This window comes from Aethalodelphis obliquidens, unplaced genomic scaffold (assembly GCF_003676395.1).
Source record: "Aethalodelphis obliquidens isolate GAN/ISIS:26980383/991018 unplaced genomic scaffold, ASM367639v1 scaffold28, whole genome shotgun sequence".
NCBI lineage: Eukaryota > Metazoa > Chordata > Mammalia > Artiodactyla > Delphinidae > Aethalodelphis > Aethalodelphis obliquidens.
The window spans coordinates 13,659,759-13,681,692 of NW_020837972.1; the positions used below are offsets into that span (position 1 = coordinate 13,659,759).

Here is a 21,934-nt window from a genome sequence, read left to right on the forward strand (position 1 = left end):
TGTGTGTGTGTGTGTGTGTGTGTGTGTGTGTGTGTGTGTGTGTGTGTATGTTTAACCTCAGGGGGGATTTTCTTAGGCATATTGCTTTATGACAAGTTCTTTTCACTTAACAAGAGGTCTCAGAGATCTTTCCATGTCAGTGCATAGAGATTCATGAATGATACATGACAGAGAAAGAGAGGGAGAGAAAGATTCATGTCAGTTATGTCCCAAAACACTGTTCCATAGTGGTGCAAGTAACATTCCTTGGCACTCCCCTGTGAAAACTCCTTCTAGTGTGAAAATTCCTTCTCGGGAATTCTTTTGTTTTGGGGTGGTGTGGTGGCTGTGTAATGCATCTATCAACGTGACTAGTATGAACTGCAATCCCCACAGTCCTTTTCTTGGTGTGTTTCCAATTAGGGGGAGCCACCAGGGAGATTCTTGGGAGATCTGGAGGGCACAGGAGAGCAGCAGCCAGTTTGTAGCTCACGCGTGTTCTTACTGATGTGCTTGATCATCTTGGGGGCAACATGAGCAGCGGCGGGGCCTGCAACGGCTCCCCAGTCAGTGCCTCTGACTCCTGGGCTGGGTGTGTGTGTTCAGCTCTGTGACTAAGGGCCCAGTTTCCTCAGGACACTCATAGCACTTCCACCAGGCGCAACAGGAATGGTCACGGGTTTCGTGGTGTTTCAGCACGTTCTTGCTCTCCCCACCTTACATCCCTCTTCCCTTTCCAACTGCCCATTCCAAGGACATCAAGCTGCAGCATTAGATGTGAAGACAACAGCCTTTCAGAGACTGTTTAATCAGCTCCCACAAGTGCATAAAGCCAATTTCCTATCACAAATCCCTTTTGTTTTACATATATTTATATATAACTATGCAGAGATATATATTTTATATGTTCTACGTAAAAATATTTTTTAAATATATGAAAATATATGTGTATATGTATGTATGTATATATGTACGTTACTATCTATCTATATATCTATCTATCTCCAAGCGGTTTTGCTTCTCTGGTTGATACAAAAGGATTCTATCTGAATAACAGCAGCAGTTGCAACAACAGCAACAAGAAACACTTTGGAATGTTTTTTAACTGTCAGGACTGTGCCAGGTACTTTAGGCATACCATCTTATTTAATCCTCACAATAATTCTGTAAGCAAGGGCTATTATTCCCATTTTACATACGAGGCGCACAGACTTAACGAAGTTAAGTCACTTGACTGCCATCATAGAGATGCAGAGACTGATGCCAATCTGGGTTTGTCTGACTCCAAAGCCTGGGCTTTAAACCAGAACAACGTATCGCTTCCCTTAAAAACAAGCTGTAGCCAGACTTCACACTAGGAATATAGTTTATGGCTATTCTGCACTGTGAACATTGGTGTATCCTCCAACTGCAGAGGAAGAGAGGAGAGTGTGCTTGCTTTGGAAACAGGATGTTCCTCAAAGGTAATGACGTCTTAGAGGGTCTGGTTTATAGGCAAGTGTGGCATGTTCACTGAATCTTAAAACAGGCCGCCTGCCTGGTCTCCTTCTGGAAGCCGTTCATGTTCTTGGAACAGAATGTGGCATGTGTACCACTGGTTACGCACAGGATGACTTTAGGCAGCACTGAACGTTGCATACAGTTGAATCACATAGCTATTCTTTTTTCAAATGCCTTACCTACTGATTATGGCAGGGAGACGGTATTTGTTAGGTACTAATATGTTTCTAACACCTCTCTAGTGTTGGCTAATCTACTTTTGAACAAGGAGGGAAACCAGGCCGTTGCCTGAGAGTCTCCAATGGGCAACAGTACCTTTAGAGAATTTAATAGCACTGGATATGTTGTTTTTATTTTTTTGTAGTTGTTGTTAATAATGGCGAGGGATAGTCGTTTTACATTTATGTTATATGCTTGAATTTATATGTTAGAATTTTCCTAAGTCAAAAGATGTGAGTCAATTTAAGGAGATACACAATAGCGCCCATGGTTTTTGGTGAAAATTGTTAAGGTCCTTGAAAAAGGACTGAAGTCTCTGAAGCAATGGTTGGGTCAACATGGTGAGCCAACTAGTCAGGATTACTTACATTGTTCTAGTCCTGTTGGTGCATCTAGACCCAGTTCAAACCCATCATAGTGGTTGGTCAAAAAATATTTGTTGAATGAATGAATAAATCCTTTAAGAAGTCTTCTCAGCCCCTTCCAGCTATAGGGATTCCTCCCACTTGGAAACTCACAGGACTTGTACTCATTCAATAAGCATTTTTTGACACCTATTGTGTGCCTGGCACCAACAATGCAGCAGCCAACAAGATGCCAAATATAGGTATAATTAAATGAGTACATCATGTGACAATACTGCGATTTTTATTATAAAGTTTTTATGGTAATAGGTACTTTTCCATACGCAGGCCCTATTTTCCATATTAATTCTAACCTCAAAGCCAGGGTCCGAACGACATACTGAGAACATTAGGGAAAATAGAATGAAAGAGAAAAAAAACAAAAATGAGATAGTAATACAGCTAGAACTGCACTGTCCAACATGGTAGCCACTAGTCACATCCTGTGTGTTGCTGAGCATGTGAAATGAGGCCAGTCTGACTTGAGATTGTGCCTTAAGTGTGAATTACACACTGGGTTTCAAAGACTTAGCATGAAGAAAAGAATGTGAAATATATCATTTGTAATTCTTTATATTGTAACATGTTGAAATTATATTTGAGATATAGTGGGGCAAATTATATTTGGGATATAGTGGGGTAAATTAAATAAATTATTAAAATGATTCCAACTATTTCTTCTTAATTCTTTAATGTGGCCAGTGGAAAATTAAAATTACAGATGTGGCTGATATTGTTTCTACTGGGCAGTGCCAGTGGCTAGACTGTGTAGTCCAGGAGGGTAGACGCCTGTCTCCTTGCTTCACACTGTGCTTTCAGCATCCAGCACAATGCCTAGTGCATAGCAAGTGCCCAGTAAGTTCTTATTAAACAACATTGGGCAAGTGAGTAATGCAAAAGTTTCTAGGCTTCTTCAACAATTGGTTCAGTATCCAACTCTCATTGCTATTTCTTGGACTTAACTAATTTTTTTCCTGCAAATCTTTAGGAGTTCTACTTTTTTAAAAAAGAGCTTCAGATAATGATTTAATTTGGATTTAACAAGCCAGTTATTGCAGGTCAATTAAGTGCCACTTTATGATTTAAAACCTGTTTTTGTCAGATTAACCACCACTAAATGTTTTCATCACACCCCTTGTTTGGTTAATATTATTTAAAAACTATTTTCAATTATTTAAGACATCATTTTACATCCACGGACACTTCAAAGAATTCTCTTAAAAGCAAGACCTATGTTTTTATAAAAAAGTATCTTTGGTCATTTGCAAACTGATTTATTATAGAAGAATAAGCACATGTAATTTACTAAGGAGCAAAATAACCAAAATATATTTAAGGGTTCGACAGACAGTGAATATCAGGTGAGAGCAAGCAGACAAAGTCAACTGAGCAGTGAGCTCATATCTAGGTACTTTTAAAAATAGCAGCTTTATTGAGATATAATTCACATATTATAAAGTTCACCCTTTACAGTATACAATTCAGTGGTTTTTAGTATATTTACAGAGTTGTGCAACATCACCATTATCCATTCGAGAACATTTCTATCACTCCAAAAAGAAATCCTATACCTATTAGCAGCCAGTCCCAATTCCCGTCTCTCCCTACCCTCTGGTAACCACCAATTGACTTTTGGTCTCTATAGATTTGCCGATTTTGGACATTTCTTATAAGGAGAGTCGTATAATATGTGGACTTTTGTGCCTGGCTTCTTTCACTTAGCTCACTGTTTTCAAGGTTTGTCTAAGTTGTAGTATATGTTAGTACTTTATTCCTTTTTACGAGTCATTAGAGAAATGCAAATCAAAACCATGAGAGATACCACTTCATATCCATTAGGATGGCCATAACTTAAAAAAAGAAAGAAAAATAACAAGTGTTGGAGAGAATGCAGAGAAATTGGAACACATACATTGCTGGCGGGGATATAAAATGGTGCAAATATTGTGGAAAACAGTTTGGCAATTCCTCAGTATCTTATTGTTGAGTTTAATGAACAGAAGTTCTTAATTTTAATGAAGTCTAATTTATCAGTCATTTAAATTAGTGTTTTGTAGGTCCTGTTGAAAAAAATCTTTGCTTATTCTAGGTTTATCTTTCAGAAGCTTTATTTTTGTATCCTTACATTTAAGGTCTACCATCCCCCTGGAATTGATTTTATATATAGTGTGAAGCAAGATACTTTCTTTTTTCCATGTGGATTTCCACTGACTGAGCCCCAGTTTTGAAAAATAGTATCTTTCCCTACCACACTGCAATGGTCTCTTTGACATAAATCAAGTAACCATATAAGTCTGTTTCTGGACTGTATTCTCTTCTACTGATCTATTCATCTACCTTGCACCATTACCCCAGTGTCTTAATTACTGTAGCTTCATTATAGTTTTTAGTATCTGAAAGTATAAATCTTCCAACTTAGTTCATCATCAAGATTATCTTGGATATTCTTGGCCCTTTTTATTTCCATATACATTATGGAATTAACTTATCAATGCAAACAAAAAGAAACCTGTTGGGATTTTGACTGAGGTTTTGTTAAAATCTATAGCTCAACTTAGAATGACTTCTTTAGAATGTTGAGTCTTCCAATCCATGAATATTATTTATTCTTGCATTTATTTAGGTCTTGTATCAGTCAGGGTCCAATGAAGAGATGGAAGCTGGACCAGTAATTTGAATAGGGAAAATTTAATATAAAAATGTGTTGACTAGTAAAAAGGCGGATCATTATTTAAAAGGGTAGAAGATGACTAAGGGGTACAGCAGGAGCAACTACAGAAAGTTGTTACTACCCCTGGGGCCAAGAGATAGTGAATAAATAAAGATGCTTGGAAACTTCAGCCACTGCCTAGGCTGAAATTCAGAGCTATTTGGACAAGGTGTGGGCCCCATAGAAATACGCAGTCCACCAATGATGGAGAAACAGGAAGATATGGGCCACACCTGACCTATAGGAGTGGCCTACCTCTGGGTGGCAAAGGAAGTTGCCAGAGAGCATGGGCTGAACAGCTGGTCTGCAGAACTTCTGATATGGTGGGTCAGAAGTGGTGTAATGGGTATCCCTAACTCATTCCCAACCTCATAGAGAAAATCTTCAATAAAATCTTACATGTGATGTTGGTGCTAGTTTTTTGTAGCTACCCTTTATCAAAAGTATCTTAGTGTGCTAAGATTAAACCATAAATGGGTATTTGACTTTTTCACATGCTTTTCTTTTATCTATTGAGATGATTCTGTATTCTCTTTTGACATTTGTTCCATAAATGTGGACAATTATAGTGATTTCTTTTCAAATGTGAAATCAACTTTGTAGTCCTGGGATAAACCAAACTTGGTCATGATCTAGCATCCTTTTTACGTATAACTGCATTTGATTTGATAATATTTTGTTTGGGAGTTTTGCATCTGGGTCTGAGAGAGAGTTTGGACTGTACTTTTTTTTCTTATAGTTTCCTTGTCAGGTTTTGGTATCCAGGTGTTCGTATCAAGGTTATGTTGACCTTAAAAAATGAATTGAGAAATGTTTCATTTTTTAATATTTCCTAGTAGATGTTGCGTAAGGTCAGTATTATGTCTTGTTTAAATGCTTGGAAGGATTTGATATCTGGATCTAGATATTTCTTTGTGGGAATGTTAATTACAGATTCAGTTTCTTTAATAGATATAGAAGTATTCAGATGTTTTATTTCTTCTTATGTCAGTTTTGGTAAGGTGTGTTTTTCTCATTTGCATACTTCATCTACATTGTCACATTCTAATGGTATAAAGTTGTTTATAATCATATTGTTATCTTTTCAATGCCCATAGGATCTTGATTGGCATTTATCAATTTTATTAGCCTTTTTGAAGAACCAATTTTGGGCTTTGTTGATTTTCTCTATTGTAAGTTTGTTTTCTGTTTCATTGATTTTTTGCTTTTATCTTTGTTATTTTCTTCCTTCTACTTTGAGTTTGATTTGTTGTTCTTTTTCTAACTTCTTGAGATGGATATTTATATCATTGATTCCATCCTATCCTAATATATCCACTTAAAGCTGTGGGACTTCCCTGGGGGTCCAGTGGTTAAGACTCCGTGCTTACACTGCAGGGGGCACAGGTTCGATCCCTGGTTGGGGAACTAAGATCCCACATGCTGCGAGGCATGGCCAAAAAATTAAAAAAGAAAAGAAAAAAAAAGCTGTAAGTTTTTGCCTAACTAGAGCTTTAGCTACTTACCATACTTTGTGATACGTCTTTTTTTTTTTTTTTTTTTTTTCGGTACGCGGGCCTCTCACAGCTCTGGCCTCTCCCGTTGCAGAGCACAGGCTCCGGATGCGCAGGCCCAGCAGCCATGGCCACGGGCCCAGCCGCCCCGTGGCATGTGGGATCCTCCCGGACCGGGGCATGAACCCACGTCCCCTGCATCGGCAGGTGGACTCGCAACCACTGCGCCACAAGGGAAGCCCAGCAGTAACTGTTAAATGAGCACTAACTATGTGCCACACACTACGCTGGTCACTTTACACACCTCTTCAATGATCAAAACACTTTTGGAAAATAGGTATTATTATTTCTATTGTGCAGATTTGAAAATTGAGACTCGGAGAAGTAAAGAAAACTGCCTTAGGAAGCTTCAGATCTGGAATTTGAACTCCTTCCAGACTTCCATAAAGACCACTTACTTCTATGTACACTGCTCAAGGCATCAAGCTTGGAGCACAGAAGGAGCTTAGTAATGTTGTTTTCTTTTTTCAGTTTAGTGATCATATGGTGAGCTTCCCAGGAAAGAGTTGCAAAGTCTTATGTTGGGGCTTCTTTGTGTCTTGCCAGGGAATGTGAACAGTATCTCCAAATTGACCCCAAAGGCTCTGAGTCACGACAGCTTGAAAGTGTCAGGTAAGGATCACATCGGTCTCAACTGCAGGCTGTACCCCACTGTTTGCTCCAAATATTTTCTGGTTGCAAATGTTATTGATCTGACAGTTGATTTCCCGAGACGCATTAGTTCCAAGCTGGTGCAATATGAAAGTCTCCTCCTAAGGAAATTGGCCTTGTGAACAGTTATCCCCTGGGAAGATCATGCTGCACTTATTGCTTTACTAATATGGTGAAGAGGCCACAGATACAATTAGCGGGCCTGGTTGGTGATTTTCCAATAACGATGTTTGGGGCTTGTTATTGGTTTAGCCGTAATTGAGCTTAGGATGATCTGAGAATGTCTAAACTGGTGTGAAAGTCATCCTCGGCTTTTGCTCCAGTGTGGATGCTCATGACTGAGGTGGGCTGATTACACTTGGATATGCTGAGTCTGGGGGGATGTGGTCCTGGACGGCTGTGGCTTGTCTCTCAAATTCTGTTTCCTTTCACACTGTCACTAGTAAGGTGACAACTGCTTCATAATCTTCTACCCTCTCCCAAATCCCACCCCATCCTTGTCATTTGGAGTTTGCTGTATATTTTCTAGCTCTCTTATTTCCCATACACGTATAATTTGTTCAATGTATGTTAAAGTCATCTTTGTTAGGATTATTAATGCTAGCTGCCACAGTAGATGAGACCCGAAATCTCAGTGGTCGAACATCACAAAAGTTTATATTTTGCTCAGATAAAGCCTCATGTGAGTTGGCAAAGGCTCTCCTCCATCTGGTGATTCAGGGATCCAGGTTCCTTCCATCCTGTGTCATCGTCACCTCCGCACATGTCTGTTGGGAGAGAGTTCTCCCTGGATTCACTGGGTTCTTGTACGGTCTGGGCCTTCCCCGGAACGGACACTGATAAGTTTCGTTCAAGGCTGATTGAATAGCAAGCTGAAGATAGAGAAACTCTCTCTCCCAGGAGGCATTCCAAGATAAGAAAGTTCCCTTCTCTTCCTGGAGGATATTTGCCTACCTTTGTAGGGCAGTAAACCTACAGCAAGCCCCATATTCCAGAGACATTTACTTACCTTCCAGGGTAAGGAATAATCTCTCTCTAGAGGGGAGGATGGGCAGGGAACCAGCAGCTTGATAGAAACTTAGCATCTCCCAAGTTCAGGGTTCTTCTCCAGTGCCGTAAGCCAAGTAGAGGAGACCAGACTCTTCTCACTCCATGCTGCTGTCCAATGTTGTAAACACACCTTCTTGCCTTCTCCCACCCAAACCTCTTTCACGAGGGGCTGTAATGGGTCCCAAGCAAAGCAGTTCCAGATTGCAACAGAGAATTGTAATGCGATTTATGGGTGAAGAAGGAGCCAGTTACAGGTCAGCTAATGGTGAGAGGATGCACTTGAAATTTCCTCTTTGAGTTATTAGGCCTCATTAAAATTAATACTCAACAACTGTGTGATTATCAGTGTAATTCTCCAACAATGAGTACACTGGGAGTTTGCAAATATAATGCTATGGCAAATTCATTATTTAAAGGGTGTCTATGTTAAATCATAAAATGCAAAAGATTTCTTAGTAAGCTCATTCAAATCCACAAATGTTTTTGAGCACCTAGGCACTTGGGATACATTGCATCTGAACAAGATACTATTACTGCCTCTCAGAAGACTGTGGTTTAGTGAAGAACTACTTGCCTCCAGTACTGTGCAGTCAAATTTATTACATTAGACTGAAAGGAATACACATCTGTTCTTAAACCTACCCCATCCCCTGTAATATATGTTCATGATTCCTACCTAGTTTTTTCTGTAAAAAATCCTTCCACTTTGCAGTCCTCTCTCTCCATCCTCTCCTTTTCTTTCTGTTTCTTTGGGATCTACAAGCTGCTTAATAACTAAGTAGGGGCTATGCTAGGCAAGACTTCTTTGGTTGGAAGTGACAGAAACCCAGTTTGAAGCAGCTAAAGTCACAAAAGGGGATGTTTAGTGAATTATATGAATGAACTGTCATTCGAGCTTCAGGCTCAGCTGGCTCCAGGGGCTCAAATGATGACATCAGGACTGTCTCTCTCTTTCCATCTCTCTGTTATGTTTTCTTCTGTATTGGTCTTTTCCATATGGTGACCCCAGCAGTTCCATTCCACACTTTTTTTTTTGCAACACACAATCTTGCAAATGAAGAAATTCTTTGTACTTAAGCTTATAAAAAATGTCTTGGATGGAATCAATCACTCTGACCAGGGGAAGGGAAATATTTTGGCCAGATCTGGGTCACAAGTTTTTATGGGCTGAGTTTTCTCTCCCTCAGATTCATATGTTGGAGTCCTAACCCCCCAGTATCTCATAATGTGACTATATTTTGGAGATAGGGTCTTTAAAGAGGTAATTAAGGTAAAATGAGGTCATATGGTTGGGCCCTAATCCAATATGACTGGTGTCCTCACAAGAAGAGGAAATTAGGACACAGATACATACAGAGGGAAGACCATGTGAAGACACAGGGAGAAGATGACCGTCTGCAAGCCAAGGAGAGAGGCCTCAGAAGATATTAACCCTGCAAAAGCCTTGATCTCAGACCTTTAGCCTCCAGAACTGTGAGAAATGTTGGTTGTTTAAGTCACCCAGTCTGTGAAGCCCTGGCAAACTAATACATAGTTTCAGCCCTGGAGTTGGGGTGAATTTATTTAGCCCCTCTTGAACCACCCTGAGCAGAGAAGGGGTGGTTACTCCAAGGAGACCCAAGGGGCTATTACTACAAGGAAGAATAATGGCCCAGTAGGGGAAAAAAATCTAGATTGTCTACCCACTGGGTCAGATTCATAATAATTTTTAGACGTTCATTATGTGTTAGGTCTTGAAAACATTTATACTTAATACAACAACCCCATGAGGTAGATACTATTATTTTCCTCATTTTACAGATTGGAAAACTGGGGCACACACAAGTTAAATGACTTACCCAAGGTCACGCAGTTAGCAAGTACCAGAGCCAAGATTTACATCCACACCTGTCAGGCTGTAGAACTGCAGCTTTGTACCGCTAGACTCTTGAGAGCCAATGATTGCTAGCTTCAGATGCTCTTGCTTTTCTATTCCCAAGATTGAAAAAGCTTTGACTTGAGGCATGGGAAGGATGTATGTTAACATGTTAATTAAGGAAAGTTCAGAATTCACAAGTCTATTTTCAGAACTGTTTCTGATCTGGGCAAGCCTTTGACTGATTCGAGTTAATTAGCATTACAGAACATGAAATAATTGCTGTTGTTCCTCAAAATTGAGGCCAGGAAGATACCCAGGGACCTGTAACCACCCCAGCCCTGCCCCCCTAAGTCCGAGGATCAGAACTCCAAAGCCTCAGCAAAGAGACGAGATGGAGAATTCATCAGTTCAGCTGCTCCTTTCCCTCTTCTGTGTTTACTCTGTTTTCTGTTCCATGATTAGCAAGGGAAGCCCCACACCTCTCTGAATCGGTGGGCTAAAGACTACAGTTGTGTAAAGGATCTGTCCTGAATTTTATAAATAGGATTTCCAGTTTGAACCATGTAGGCTGATATTTGAGCATTTCACTTAGGAAACAAATCCAGAAACTATCAGACCCATTCATGGTCATCGTATTTTTTCCAAGTCGTTCTGATATTTCTGTTGAAATCATCTGGTGACCCTATGCATAAATCCTGACTGTCTTTGGCAAGGCTTATTGCCTGCAAGAAAGGGCAATCCATGCAAGCTAGTTCACAAACAAAACTCAGAAGGTCTTTGTTACTGAGTATTTATCATCTGAGTCCTGGAGATGATGGAGTTGTGTAGAGACGTAAAAGTTGTCCTCCAGCTCTTTCAGTAATTATACAACATCAATTGTTAAAAATTTTAATGATTAATACTAGCATGAATCCTTTTCTGCCACATCAGCTTCCTTGTGGCTTAGTCTCTCTGAAGGACCCCCTGAATTTTGAGTGCCCATCACATGTCCTGGTAGGGATTGCTGTTTCTTATAGCAAATGAGTCCTCCTATCGGAGAGAATCAGCCTCTCACTGACTGTCTGACCCTGGTGCATATGCAGTGTAATCCAACTGCAAATGTTTGATTGGAAATCTTGCCCAAAGTGCAGGATTCTATGAAGTTGATGAAACATGCTTAAAGAACAGAAAAATCGCAGACAACCCCTGGGAGTCTGGTGGTCTTAGAACAATCAGTACCGATACCCAGCCAGAACCCACAGATTCAGCCACGCTGGCTGTTTTGGTGACTGTTGATCATTCCACGCTGTCATATCAGTTATTCAGTGTTTCGAACATCCCTCCCCACAAAGAGTTAACAGTTGAAGGAGAAAAAAAAATGACAAAGAAAATGACACGGTGAGCACTTCAAAAGAGAAAGATTTAAATATCAAAAGATTCAAGAAGGCCTTAGGAAAAATTGGTGAAGCCCTTGAATATTTTTTTAAATGACCTTTTTGCTATCATGCTATGAAAACCAAAGCTGAAGTGAAGGATTTTGTCAGAAAAATTACCCCAAAAACACCCTTACTACTTAATTCACTTTCCGTTCTTCACAAGAATTCATGTGTTGTTGAAATGGTAACCTAAATTTTGTTAGGTTGATAAGCTTTAGTTTCATTTTTCAAGATAAATTTCCAACTCAGTCCCTTTTTCTTCCCCCCAGTTTGCTATGTAAATTTGGGATCAGTATCGAGTCTCTTTAAATGTCTTCTACCAAGATTGACTCGCTCCTCAAGGATAGAAACAAAAAGCCAGGGAGGGCAGTCCCGCCCCCCATTTCCTCATGGAGCCGCACAGTCTTTCTCTTCCACTTCTTGCCATGACCACTCCACTCCCTGCTTCTCTCTGCACATCTGTGTTCTCTGCTCACTCATGGTGTACCTGTCAAAGCATCCATACTTTATAACATGTGTCTCCCCTTCCCGTTACATGCCTTTAGCCATAAGGATTGGTTAAGAGATGGGCATGTTGCTCAACTTGGACCCATAATGGTCAGGAGGAGGACTTTTGTTTAAAGAGTTAGGAGGATATGCACCTGAAGTTGTTGGCAGCTTGTTCTATTGAGAAATGAAGCAACCCGGAGGAGATCAGGACCAAGAGGTGGAGAGAAAATGGGTCTTGCTGACGATGTTTGAGTTGCTGGTTCCCACCATGCCTGAAACTGGAAAGACTCCCTCAGACTCCCGGCCAACCTTTCTCCCTTTTGCATAAACTGGATCGAATTGGGTTTTATGTCACTTTTACCAAAAAAGCCGTAACTAACACAACATGCTTATTTGAATATGATAGTAATAATCCCTCTTAACCATTCCAAGGTACTTTTCCAGTCGTCATCCCGTCTGATTCTTTCAGCGACACCACAATACAGACAGGGCAAGAAGGGTAACCATCTTGATGGAGATTGTTGCCAGGTTTAGGGGGCTACAGTGATGTTTTCTCAAGCACAGGGAGTAAAGATTGCCTCCTGAGAGTTAAACCATTAAGTCAATATATTATAGATCAAAGCAGAGCAATGCAGGGTCACCTTAGAGACAGAATGGCTCCTAGGCCTGCAAGACTTGTCTGTCATGTGACTGAATGTGTTAACATATTTGAAGCAAGGTTGTATCCATCATGATCTGCCATGGGGGCCTAAAGGACAGAGCTGCAAATGCCCACCTTGGCAGTGTAGCCACTGCAGGTTGTCCCGGTGGAGAGGGAGTCTTGATCTTTGCAAGGCTGCATTTAGAGAAATGCTTTCAGCCACAAGTCGTATAAAAGCAGGTTGATAACTGTGGTCAATTAAAGGTGGCTGGACTTCCTTGCCACTCCTCTCATTAAGAGGCAGTGTCTCCTTCCCTTCCTCTTGAATCTGGGCTCACCCTGTGACTTACTTTGAAAAATAAAATGAAGTGGAAGTGATGCTCTGTAAGTTCCAAGGCTGGGCTGCAAAAGATGTGCAACTCCTACTTTTGCACACTTGGAAGACTCACTTTTGGGCCCCAGCTGCCATGCTGTGAGAAACCCAAGCCATACAGAGAAAGGCTGAGCTGTCAGCCAGCTGCCAGGCACGTGAGCGAGCTCCTTTGGACGTTCAGCCCAGTCGAGTTTCCAGATGATCGCAACCCCAGTCAACACCATGTGGAGAGAATAACTGCCCTGCTGAGCCCAGTCAACTCACAGAATCATGAGAGATAATGATGGTTGTTGTTTAAAGCCACTTAATTTTGGAGTGATTTGTAATCATGCAACGGGTAACTGAAACAACAATGGATTAAGCAACAAAGACATTTAATGATCTTCTCTAATGGGAAGTCTGGATGTAGGAAGTTTCAGGTTTGGTGCAGCAGATCAGCAATATTATCAATGAGCCATGCGTCTAAGGTTTCCATTCCATAAACCTTAGCACATTGGCTTTTCATCTTCCTCATATTTGCAAGATGGCTACTGCAGCTCCAGGTATCACATCCATGCTTAAGCAAAAAGAAGGGGAAAGAGGTAGTACCAGTGAGCTCTTCTCTTGCCTCTGTACCTTTCACCAGGAAGGCAAATATCTTCCCAGAACCCCCTAAGATGACTTGCCATTGTGTTTCATTGGCCAGCTATGACCACCCATAGTTCTAAGGAAAGTGAGTGTATGTTTATCTAATCTCTACAGTGTGAAGCAACCATGGGAAAGGGAATTGACAATGGCCTTTTGGCAACAACCAAAAATCTCTGCCACAAGATGGATGCAAATATTGCTACCAGTTGACTCGTACTAGTTACGATCCCATCTGAACTATCTTTTCCATGAAGTGCTTGCTCCCAGCCATTTCAGTCTACTGCCACTAAACATTGTCTCTCCTTGTCCTGATTTTATTCATCAAGAAACCAGATTATTATTTATTCCCCCAGGCTGGTCTTCTTACCAGGAGAGAAAGTACTGGTTGTATAGACTTTCTGAACCAATCCCTACTGTAGTAATTTCTCTTTGCACATGAACAAGTTGTCATTTGGTTTACACATCAGTCTCAAAGTGTGGCTAATGTGAGTCTGATCCCTAGAGATGATACCATGCTGTGTGCTGAGAAAGCCAGCTTTCCATATTTGTAATGATCTGGGTGCAATCACCCAACCTTCATGCTGTCACATAAATCTCTTTGGGAGACAGCTTCTTGTTCTTTCTTCTGGTGGAGACACAATCAGTGACTGAGAGAAGACATCAGGAATCACTACAGAGATGAGAATGAATGGGGCTGAGTGGCCATTTGTCATATGCTCCCCGACCTGAATACCCAGAGACCCTAGTGACTTCAGGCTGATGGAGATGGTTGATCTCACAACCCAGGTTTTATGATTCTATCCTGATTTAAAACTGTCTTGTTAACCTTAAAAGGTCAGTGTAATGGTTAAGAGCATCAGCGCAGGCTTGTCTGGCAGCTTGACCACTTATTGACTATGTGACTTTGGGAAAATGTTTTCCCCTCTCTGGGCCTCAGTTTCCTCATCTGTATAATGGAGACAATATTCAGACCTCCACCTTGCAAGGCTGCCATGAGAACTGATAGTGTGATATATGCAAAGGGCTTGGCACAGTATCTGGCTGGAGCTGGCACTCACTAAGCGAGAGCTGTTTTTATTTTTATAGACCTTGTGTCCCAACTGGAGGTCAGAAAACCTAGTCACCCATAGCCACGCTGCTTCATCCTTACAGGCCTGATTCATATATTCAGTAATTATGCAGAATGTCAGTGGTGCACAAAACACCATACTCCCACTGAGGGGGATAAAAAAAAGAAATGTAAGACATGCTCCCTGGGCTCAGAGAAGTTGTAACGTGGTCGGAGAGGCAGTACATAAAAACATGAAATGGTTAGGCAACCGTACCTGACACATCCAGATTCTGGAGGAGCCCTGAGTGCTTTGGCAGCTGCTTTTACATCCCCTGTCCTGTCCTGGTAAAGTAGGAATAGCAGTGGACTTGGAGTCAGACAGCCTTCCCTGGACACTCCCCATCCCAGGCTGGGTTAGGGGCCGCCCGTTGCCCTTGGCATATCCCCTTTGACCGTGCTTACCATGCTGAAATGTAACCATTCACTGTCCAGTCTTCCCTGTTAAGTTGGGAGCAGTGGGAGGTACTCATTCATTCATTAATTGGGCACATTTTTATTAGGTATCTGCTCTATGCCAAGCAGGGTTCTAGGCAAGGAGAACAAGACAGCCATTGCTTATATTCTTGAAGACAAGAGTCGAGTTGTGCAGAAAGATAATAAGTAAATACGTAGTTATATACAGTGTTGGGTGGGGGTAAGTGCTGGGAAGAGATTTCAAGCAGGATCAGGGATGCTGTAGACATGGGGATGCTCCACCCACGTGCCCTGACAAAGAAGGACTTGCTGGTTGGCTGTGGGGGGGTGGTCAGCAGACAGCCCACACCTGTCAGCTCCTTCAGGGTCAGACTGAGCTGCAGAGACACCTTGCCAAGCTCACACCTTTTCCAGGGCAACCTGCATCCAGTGACTGCGGTGGAGGGGGGTACATTTCAGGCTGACTCGGGACATTTTGGGGGACAATACTTGCCTGAAGAGCTCTTTGCTCGCATGGAGGAGGCTTTGTCAACCAAAACAGTTGATCTTCCCCCCTTTTCTCAACCTGCTTTCCCCTCTACACACTGTGTTTGCTTCTGGACAACCCAACATGCGACAAGGTGATGGAGCCTCAGGGCAAGGGAGGGGCTTGCGAGTTTGGATAAGGTGGTCAGGGTAGTCCTCCCTGAGAAGGTGACATTTGAGCAAAGACCACGAGGGGAGGCGGTCAATTATGCAAAGATCTGGAGGAACAGCATTCCAGGCAGAAGGAACAGCAAAAACAAAAAAACCCCAAAGTTAGCAGAAGGAAAGAAATCATAAAAATCAGATCAGAAATAAATGAAAAAGAAATGAGGGAAATGATAGCAAAGATCAATAAAACTAAAAGCTGGTTCTTTGAAAAGATAAACAAAATTGATAAACCATTAGCCAGACTCATCAAGAAAAAAAAGGAGAAGACTCAAATCAATAGAATTAGAAATGAAAAATGAGAATAACAACTGACACTGCAGAAATACAAAGGATCATGAGAGATTACTACAAGCAACTCTGTGCCAATAAAACGGACGACCTGGAAGAAATGGACAAATTCTTAGAAATTCACAACCTTCCGAGACTGAACCAGGAAGAAACAGAAAATATGAACAGACCAATCACAAGCACTGAAATTGAAACTGTGATTAAAAAACTTCCAACAAACGCCCAGGACCAGATGGCTTCACAGGCGACTTCTATCAAACATTTAGAGAAGAGCTAACACCCATCCTTCTCAAACTCTTCCAAAATATAGCAGAGGGAGAAACACTCCCAAACTCATTCTCCAAGACCACCATCACCCTGATACCAAAACCAGACAAAGATGTCACAAAGAAAGAAAACTACAGGCCAATATCACTGATGAACATTGATGCAAAAATCCTCAACAAAATACTAGCAAACAGAATCCAACAGCACATGAAAAGGATCATACACCATGATCAAGTGGGGTTTATCCCAGGAATGCAAGGGTTCTTCAATATACGCAAATCAATCAATGTGATACACCATATTAACAAATTGAAGGAGAAAAACCATATGATCATCTCAGTCGATGCAGAGAAAGCTTTCGACACAATTCAACACCCATTTATGATAAAAACCCTGCAGAAAGTAGGCATAGAGGGAACTTTCCTCAACATAATAAAGGCCATATATGACAAACCCACAGCCAACATCGTGCTCAATGGTGGAAAACTGAAACCAGTGGCCAGACCATACTACAAAGCTACAGTCATCAAAACAGTATGGCACTGGCACAAAAACAGAAATATAGATCAATGGAACAGGATAGAAAGCCCAGAGATAAACCCACACACATATGGTCACCTTATCTTTGATAAAGGAGGCAAGAATATACAGTGGAGAAAAGACAGCCTCTTCAATAAGTGGTGCTGGGAAAACTGAACAGCTACATGTAAAAGAATGAAATTAGAACACTCCCTAACACCATAAACAAAAATAAACTCAAAATGGATTAGAGACCTAAATATAAGGCCAGACACTATCAAACTCTTAGAGGAAAACATAGGCAGAACACTCTATGACATAAATCACAGCAAGATCCTTTTTGACCCACCTCCTAGAGAAATGGAAATAAAAACAAAAATAAACAAATGGCACCTAATGAAACTTCAAAGCTTTTGCACAGCAAAGGAAACCTTAAACTAGACAAAAAGACAGCCCTCAGCATGGGAGAAAATATTTGCAAATGAAGCAACTGACAAAGGATTAATCTCCAAAATTTACAAGCAGCTCATGCAGCTCAATAGCCAAAAAACAAACAACCCAATCCAAAAATGGGCAGAAGACCTAAATAGACATTTCCCCAAAGAAGATATACAGATTGCCAACAAATACATGAAAGAATGCTCAACATCATTAATCATTAGAGATATACAAATCCAAACTGCAATGAGATATCATCTCACACCAGTCAGAATGGCCATCAGCAAAAAATCTACAAACAATAAATGCTGGAGAGGGTGTGGAGAAAAGGGAACCCTCTTGCACTGCTGGTGGGAAGTGATACAGCCACTATGGAGAACAGTATGGAGGCTCCTTAAAAAACTAAAAATAGAACTACCATACGACCCAGCAATCCCACTACTGGGCATATACCTTGAGAAAACCATAATTCAAAAAGAGTCATGTACCACAATGTTCACTGCAGCACTATTTACAATAGCCAGGACATGGACGCAACCTAAGTGTCCATCAACAGATGAATGGATAAAGAAGATGTGGCACATATATACAATGGAATATTAGTCAGCCATAAAAAGAAACGAAATTCAGTTATTTGTAGAAAGGTGGATGTACCTAGAGTCTGTCATACAGAGTGAAGTAAGTCAGAAAGAGAAGAACAAATACCATATGCTAACACACATATATAGAATCTAAGAAAAAAAAAAATGGTCATGAAGAACCTAGGGGCAAGATGGGAATAAAGACACAGACCTACTAGAGAATGGACTTGAGGATACGGGGAGGGGGAAGGGCAAGCTAGGACAAAGTGAGAGAGTGGCATGGACATATATACACTACCAAACGTAAAATAGATAGCTAGTGGGAAGCAGCCGCATAGCACAGGGAGGTCAGCTAGGTGCTTTGTGACCACCTAGAGGGGTGGGATAGGGAGGGTGGGAGGGAGGGAGAGAGATGCAAGAGGGAAGAGATATGGGAACATATGTATATGTATAACTGATTCACTTTGTTATAAAGCAGAAACTAACACACCATTGTAAAGCAATTATACTCCAATAAAGATGTTTAAAAGAAAAAAAAAAAAGAACAGCACATACAAAAGCCCTAAGATAGGAGTGCATTTGGCACATTTGAGCATCAGCAGCAAGGCAGCCAGGGGGAGCAGAAGCCCAGGGACGGAGGGCGACTGTTGGAAGGGGCAGCTGCAAGTCACGTGCGCATCTCTACCATGCATCCCTAGGGCCAGCACACTGTAGACACTGAATAAATGTCTGTTGAATGTAACTGGGTTGTCATTCCAGCTCCTCCCCTCTCTCTCCATGTGACCTTGACCAACCTTTCAGTGCCTCGGTTTCCCCCCATGTAATCAGTGGCGAAGGTGGGACTCTGGAGCTCCGGCTTAGAGCTCTTGCTACCAGCCCATTTTCTCGTCTTGCAGTTCCCTCTTCCTGTCCCCTCTCCCTCCAGGGATCTGGAGCACGCCTGGTCCCGCTCCCGGCCTGCCAGCAGATGGTTCCCACCAGGCAGGTGGCTGCTCTTGGCAGCTCACCCTCAAATCCCAGGGCTCCTGAGCTGAGAAGCAGCCATGCTGGGGCGGCAGGTGGGGGGACGTGGCAGAACCGGGAGGGAGAGTAGATTTCTCTCTTCTGATAATAAATAAGCCCGATTAAGGCATCCCTGCACCCGTGGTGCAGGGTGCTCCTTTGGGGACCTTTTTGCTTTGATAAAAACTGCAATATCTGAAAATTGTCTTGGGCGCCCAAGAACTCCCATGTTATGACTTGCACGTGTCTGGGATAAATTGCTTTTGCTGCCTTCATATATAATTCAGGTCCTTATGGAAGCTGGTGGGATGCATACCACTCTCCTGTAATGATTTATTCATCTGGGGGAAGCAAGAGTGCACCCGTTGGGTTGTGCCCCACCTGTCTGACAGCTTGAAAGGTTGCCGCTGCAGGCACGTGTTGGACTTGCCTCCAGAGGGAGGAGCCCGTGTCAGCTGATGAGCTGTCCTGGAAAGCAGGTCTGGCTGGGTGAGGGCCCCTCGGCAGCGTGAGACTTTCTCTGAGGCAGTCACTGGCTGAGCTAGGGACTTTGCGGGTGTCATTGCAGGCTGCCTCATCGCCACCTTGGAGATGTAGGGTATCCCCTTTTTACAGCTGAGGAAATGAGGTTCAGAGAAGTTACATGACTTGCCCAAGGTCACCTGGCCAAGCAATGAAGGGATTTTCCTATCAGATGGGTCAGGCTTCATTTTGCCCCTTTGCACCTGAGTCAGATGCTTACTCACTTCCTCTTCAGCACCTACCTGTGAGGTGCAGGTGATTTACTTCCCCATCTTACAGACAGGGGTGAGGCTCGGAGAGGTGAAGGGACTGACCAGCTTACCCCTGTAGAGATTGGATGCCTGGGATTTTAATGTAGGTCCAACACTTGTTCATTCCTATTCACTTATTCATTGATTCACTGCTCCATGCCTCAGTTTCCTCATTTGTCATTGTCCTCATTTAGCTGGGGATAATATTAGTACCTACCTTGCAAGCTTGTTGTGAGGATGAAATGAGGGGTTAGAAAAAGGAGTTCACACACATAAAGTGCTTACAACAGTGTCTGGCACACGGGAAAGTGTGTGATAAATTTTAGCTGCAATAATAATTATTTTCTTGGGCTTCCCTGGTGGTGCAGTGGTTAAGAATCCTCCTGCCAATGCAGGGGACACAGGTTCGAGCCCTGGTCCGGGAAGATCCCACATGCCATGGAGCAGCTAAGCCTGTGTGCCACAACTACTAAGCCTGAGCTCTAGAGCCCGCGAGCCACAACTACTGAGCCTGTGTGCAATAACTACTGAAGCCTGTGCGCCTAGAGCCGGTCCTCCGCAACAGGAGAAGCCACTCCAGTGAAAAGCCTGTGCACCTCAAAGAAGAGTAGCCCCACTCCCCACAACTAGAGAAAGCCTGCACGCAGCAATGAAGACCCAACACAGCCAAAAATAAATAAATTAAATAAATAAATTTTAAAAAAATTATTTTCTCATTCAGTTATTCATCCTTTGATTCCACAAATATTTTTCAGTAGCCTACTCTGTGCCAGGGACTCTCCTAGGTTCATTGCACACGTGAGCTCATTTTCATCCTTATCATTACCTCATCTCATAGATGGGGAAACAACTCAGAGAGATGAAACAAATTGATGGTGGTCCCCCAGCTAGGAGGTGGGTTCCATTTTCCAAAGTAGGTCAACATTCAGTCATTCGTTTGATATATTTTCATTAAGAATGTATTATGTGTGGGCTAGGTGCTTCATATATTTCTGTTGACTGAAAGTGGGAATGAGTACAAGGGTGGATAAGATTGGTTCCTGTCCTCAAGACACTTGTGATCTTTTGTGCGGGATACAGACAAGCAGACAGGAAATGACCGTGTTTCATCAATTCTAAGGCACACATTTTCCCACACATTAACCTCTCCAAGATCAGGATGCATCTTATGATCAATGGTGTGAAATCACCGTTGACCAGCAGCAGTCAGGATGAGGTTAGTCTTGACCGGAGATGACAGTGGAGCTCTCTTTTGAGAATTCTTGTATTGCTAATACAAGAATGGCCCAGAGGACAGTAGCTTACAGGAAAACATGGACGCAGGCAACTATGATTTTAAAAATGAATTAGAAGATCCAGGCTTTGTATTGAAAACATTTTTGGAATATCTTAGCTGATGTATTTTGCTTCTTTTTTTAAAAGTATGTGCCAGAGTGATATGTGGTAAAATATTGTTGTCTAAATAAGTCTAAAAGCACTTTTAAAATAAGTAGAAAAAAAACAAGTAGAAATAAAATGGTAAGAAAGCATTGTGATTCTTAGGCATATACCCAAGAAAAATGAAAACGTATGTCCACATAAAAACATGTACACAAACATTTACAGCATCATAATTCACAATAGACAGAAGGTAGAAATAGCCAAATGTCCATCAGCTGATGAATGGATAAACAAAATGTGGTCTATCCCTACAATGAAATATTATTCTACCATAAAAAGGAATAAAGTACCAGTACGTGCTACAATGTGGATGAACCTTGAAGATACTATGCTGAGTGAAAGAAGCCAGTCACCTCCGTTCACATGTTACATGATTCCATTCATTTAAAAATTCAGAATAGGGAAAACTCCGGAGGCAGAAAGTGGATTAGTTTCCTATGATTGGGTTAAGGGTGTGGGATAGAGGGACAGGGAAGTGATAGCTAGTGAGTACAGGGTTTCTTTGGGGGGTGATGAAAATGTTGTAAAAATCGACGTGGTGATGATCATGCGTATCTGTGAATGTTTTTTTGTTTTTGGTTTTGGTTTTTTTTGCGGTACGCGGGCCTCTCACTGCTGCGACCTCTCCCGCCGCGGAGCACAGGCTCCGGACGCGCAGGCCCAGCGGCCACAGCCCACGGGCCCAGCCGCTCCGCGGCATGTGGGATCCCCCCGGACCGGGGCACGAACCCACGTCCCCCGCATCGCCAGGCGGACCCCCAACCGCTGCGCCACCAGGGAAGCCCTCTGTGAATGTTTTAAAACGCAATGAGTTGTATGGGTTCAGTGGGTGAATTGTATGGTATATGAATTATATCTTAACAAAGCTGTTGGAAAAAAGGAAAGCACTGGGTCAGTGTGTTTCTTAGGGTTAATAAAATAATGAGGGTGGCTCCGTTTT

The 21,934-nt window shown here is 42.1% G+C and overlaps 1 protein-coding gene across 3 annotated transcripts in view; it reads left to right on the forward strand.

The window, feature by feature from the left end:
* SUDS3 (SIN3A corepressor complex component SDS3) overlaps nucleotides 1–21,934 on the forward strand; it is a 301,932-nt gene that overhangs the window by 145,922 nt on the left and 134,076 nt on the right. For all 3 annotated transcript variants that reach the window (XM_027124722.1, XM_027124723.1, XM_027124724.1), the window contains exon 14: nucleotides 6,912–6,977. In XM_027124722.1, the coding sequence (XP_026980523.1) occupies nucleotides 6,912–6,977 (66 nt within the window). The remainder of the gene's footprint in view (nucleotides 1–6,911; nucleotides 6,978–21,934) is intronic.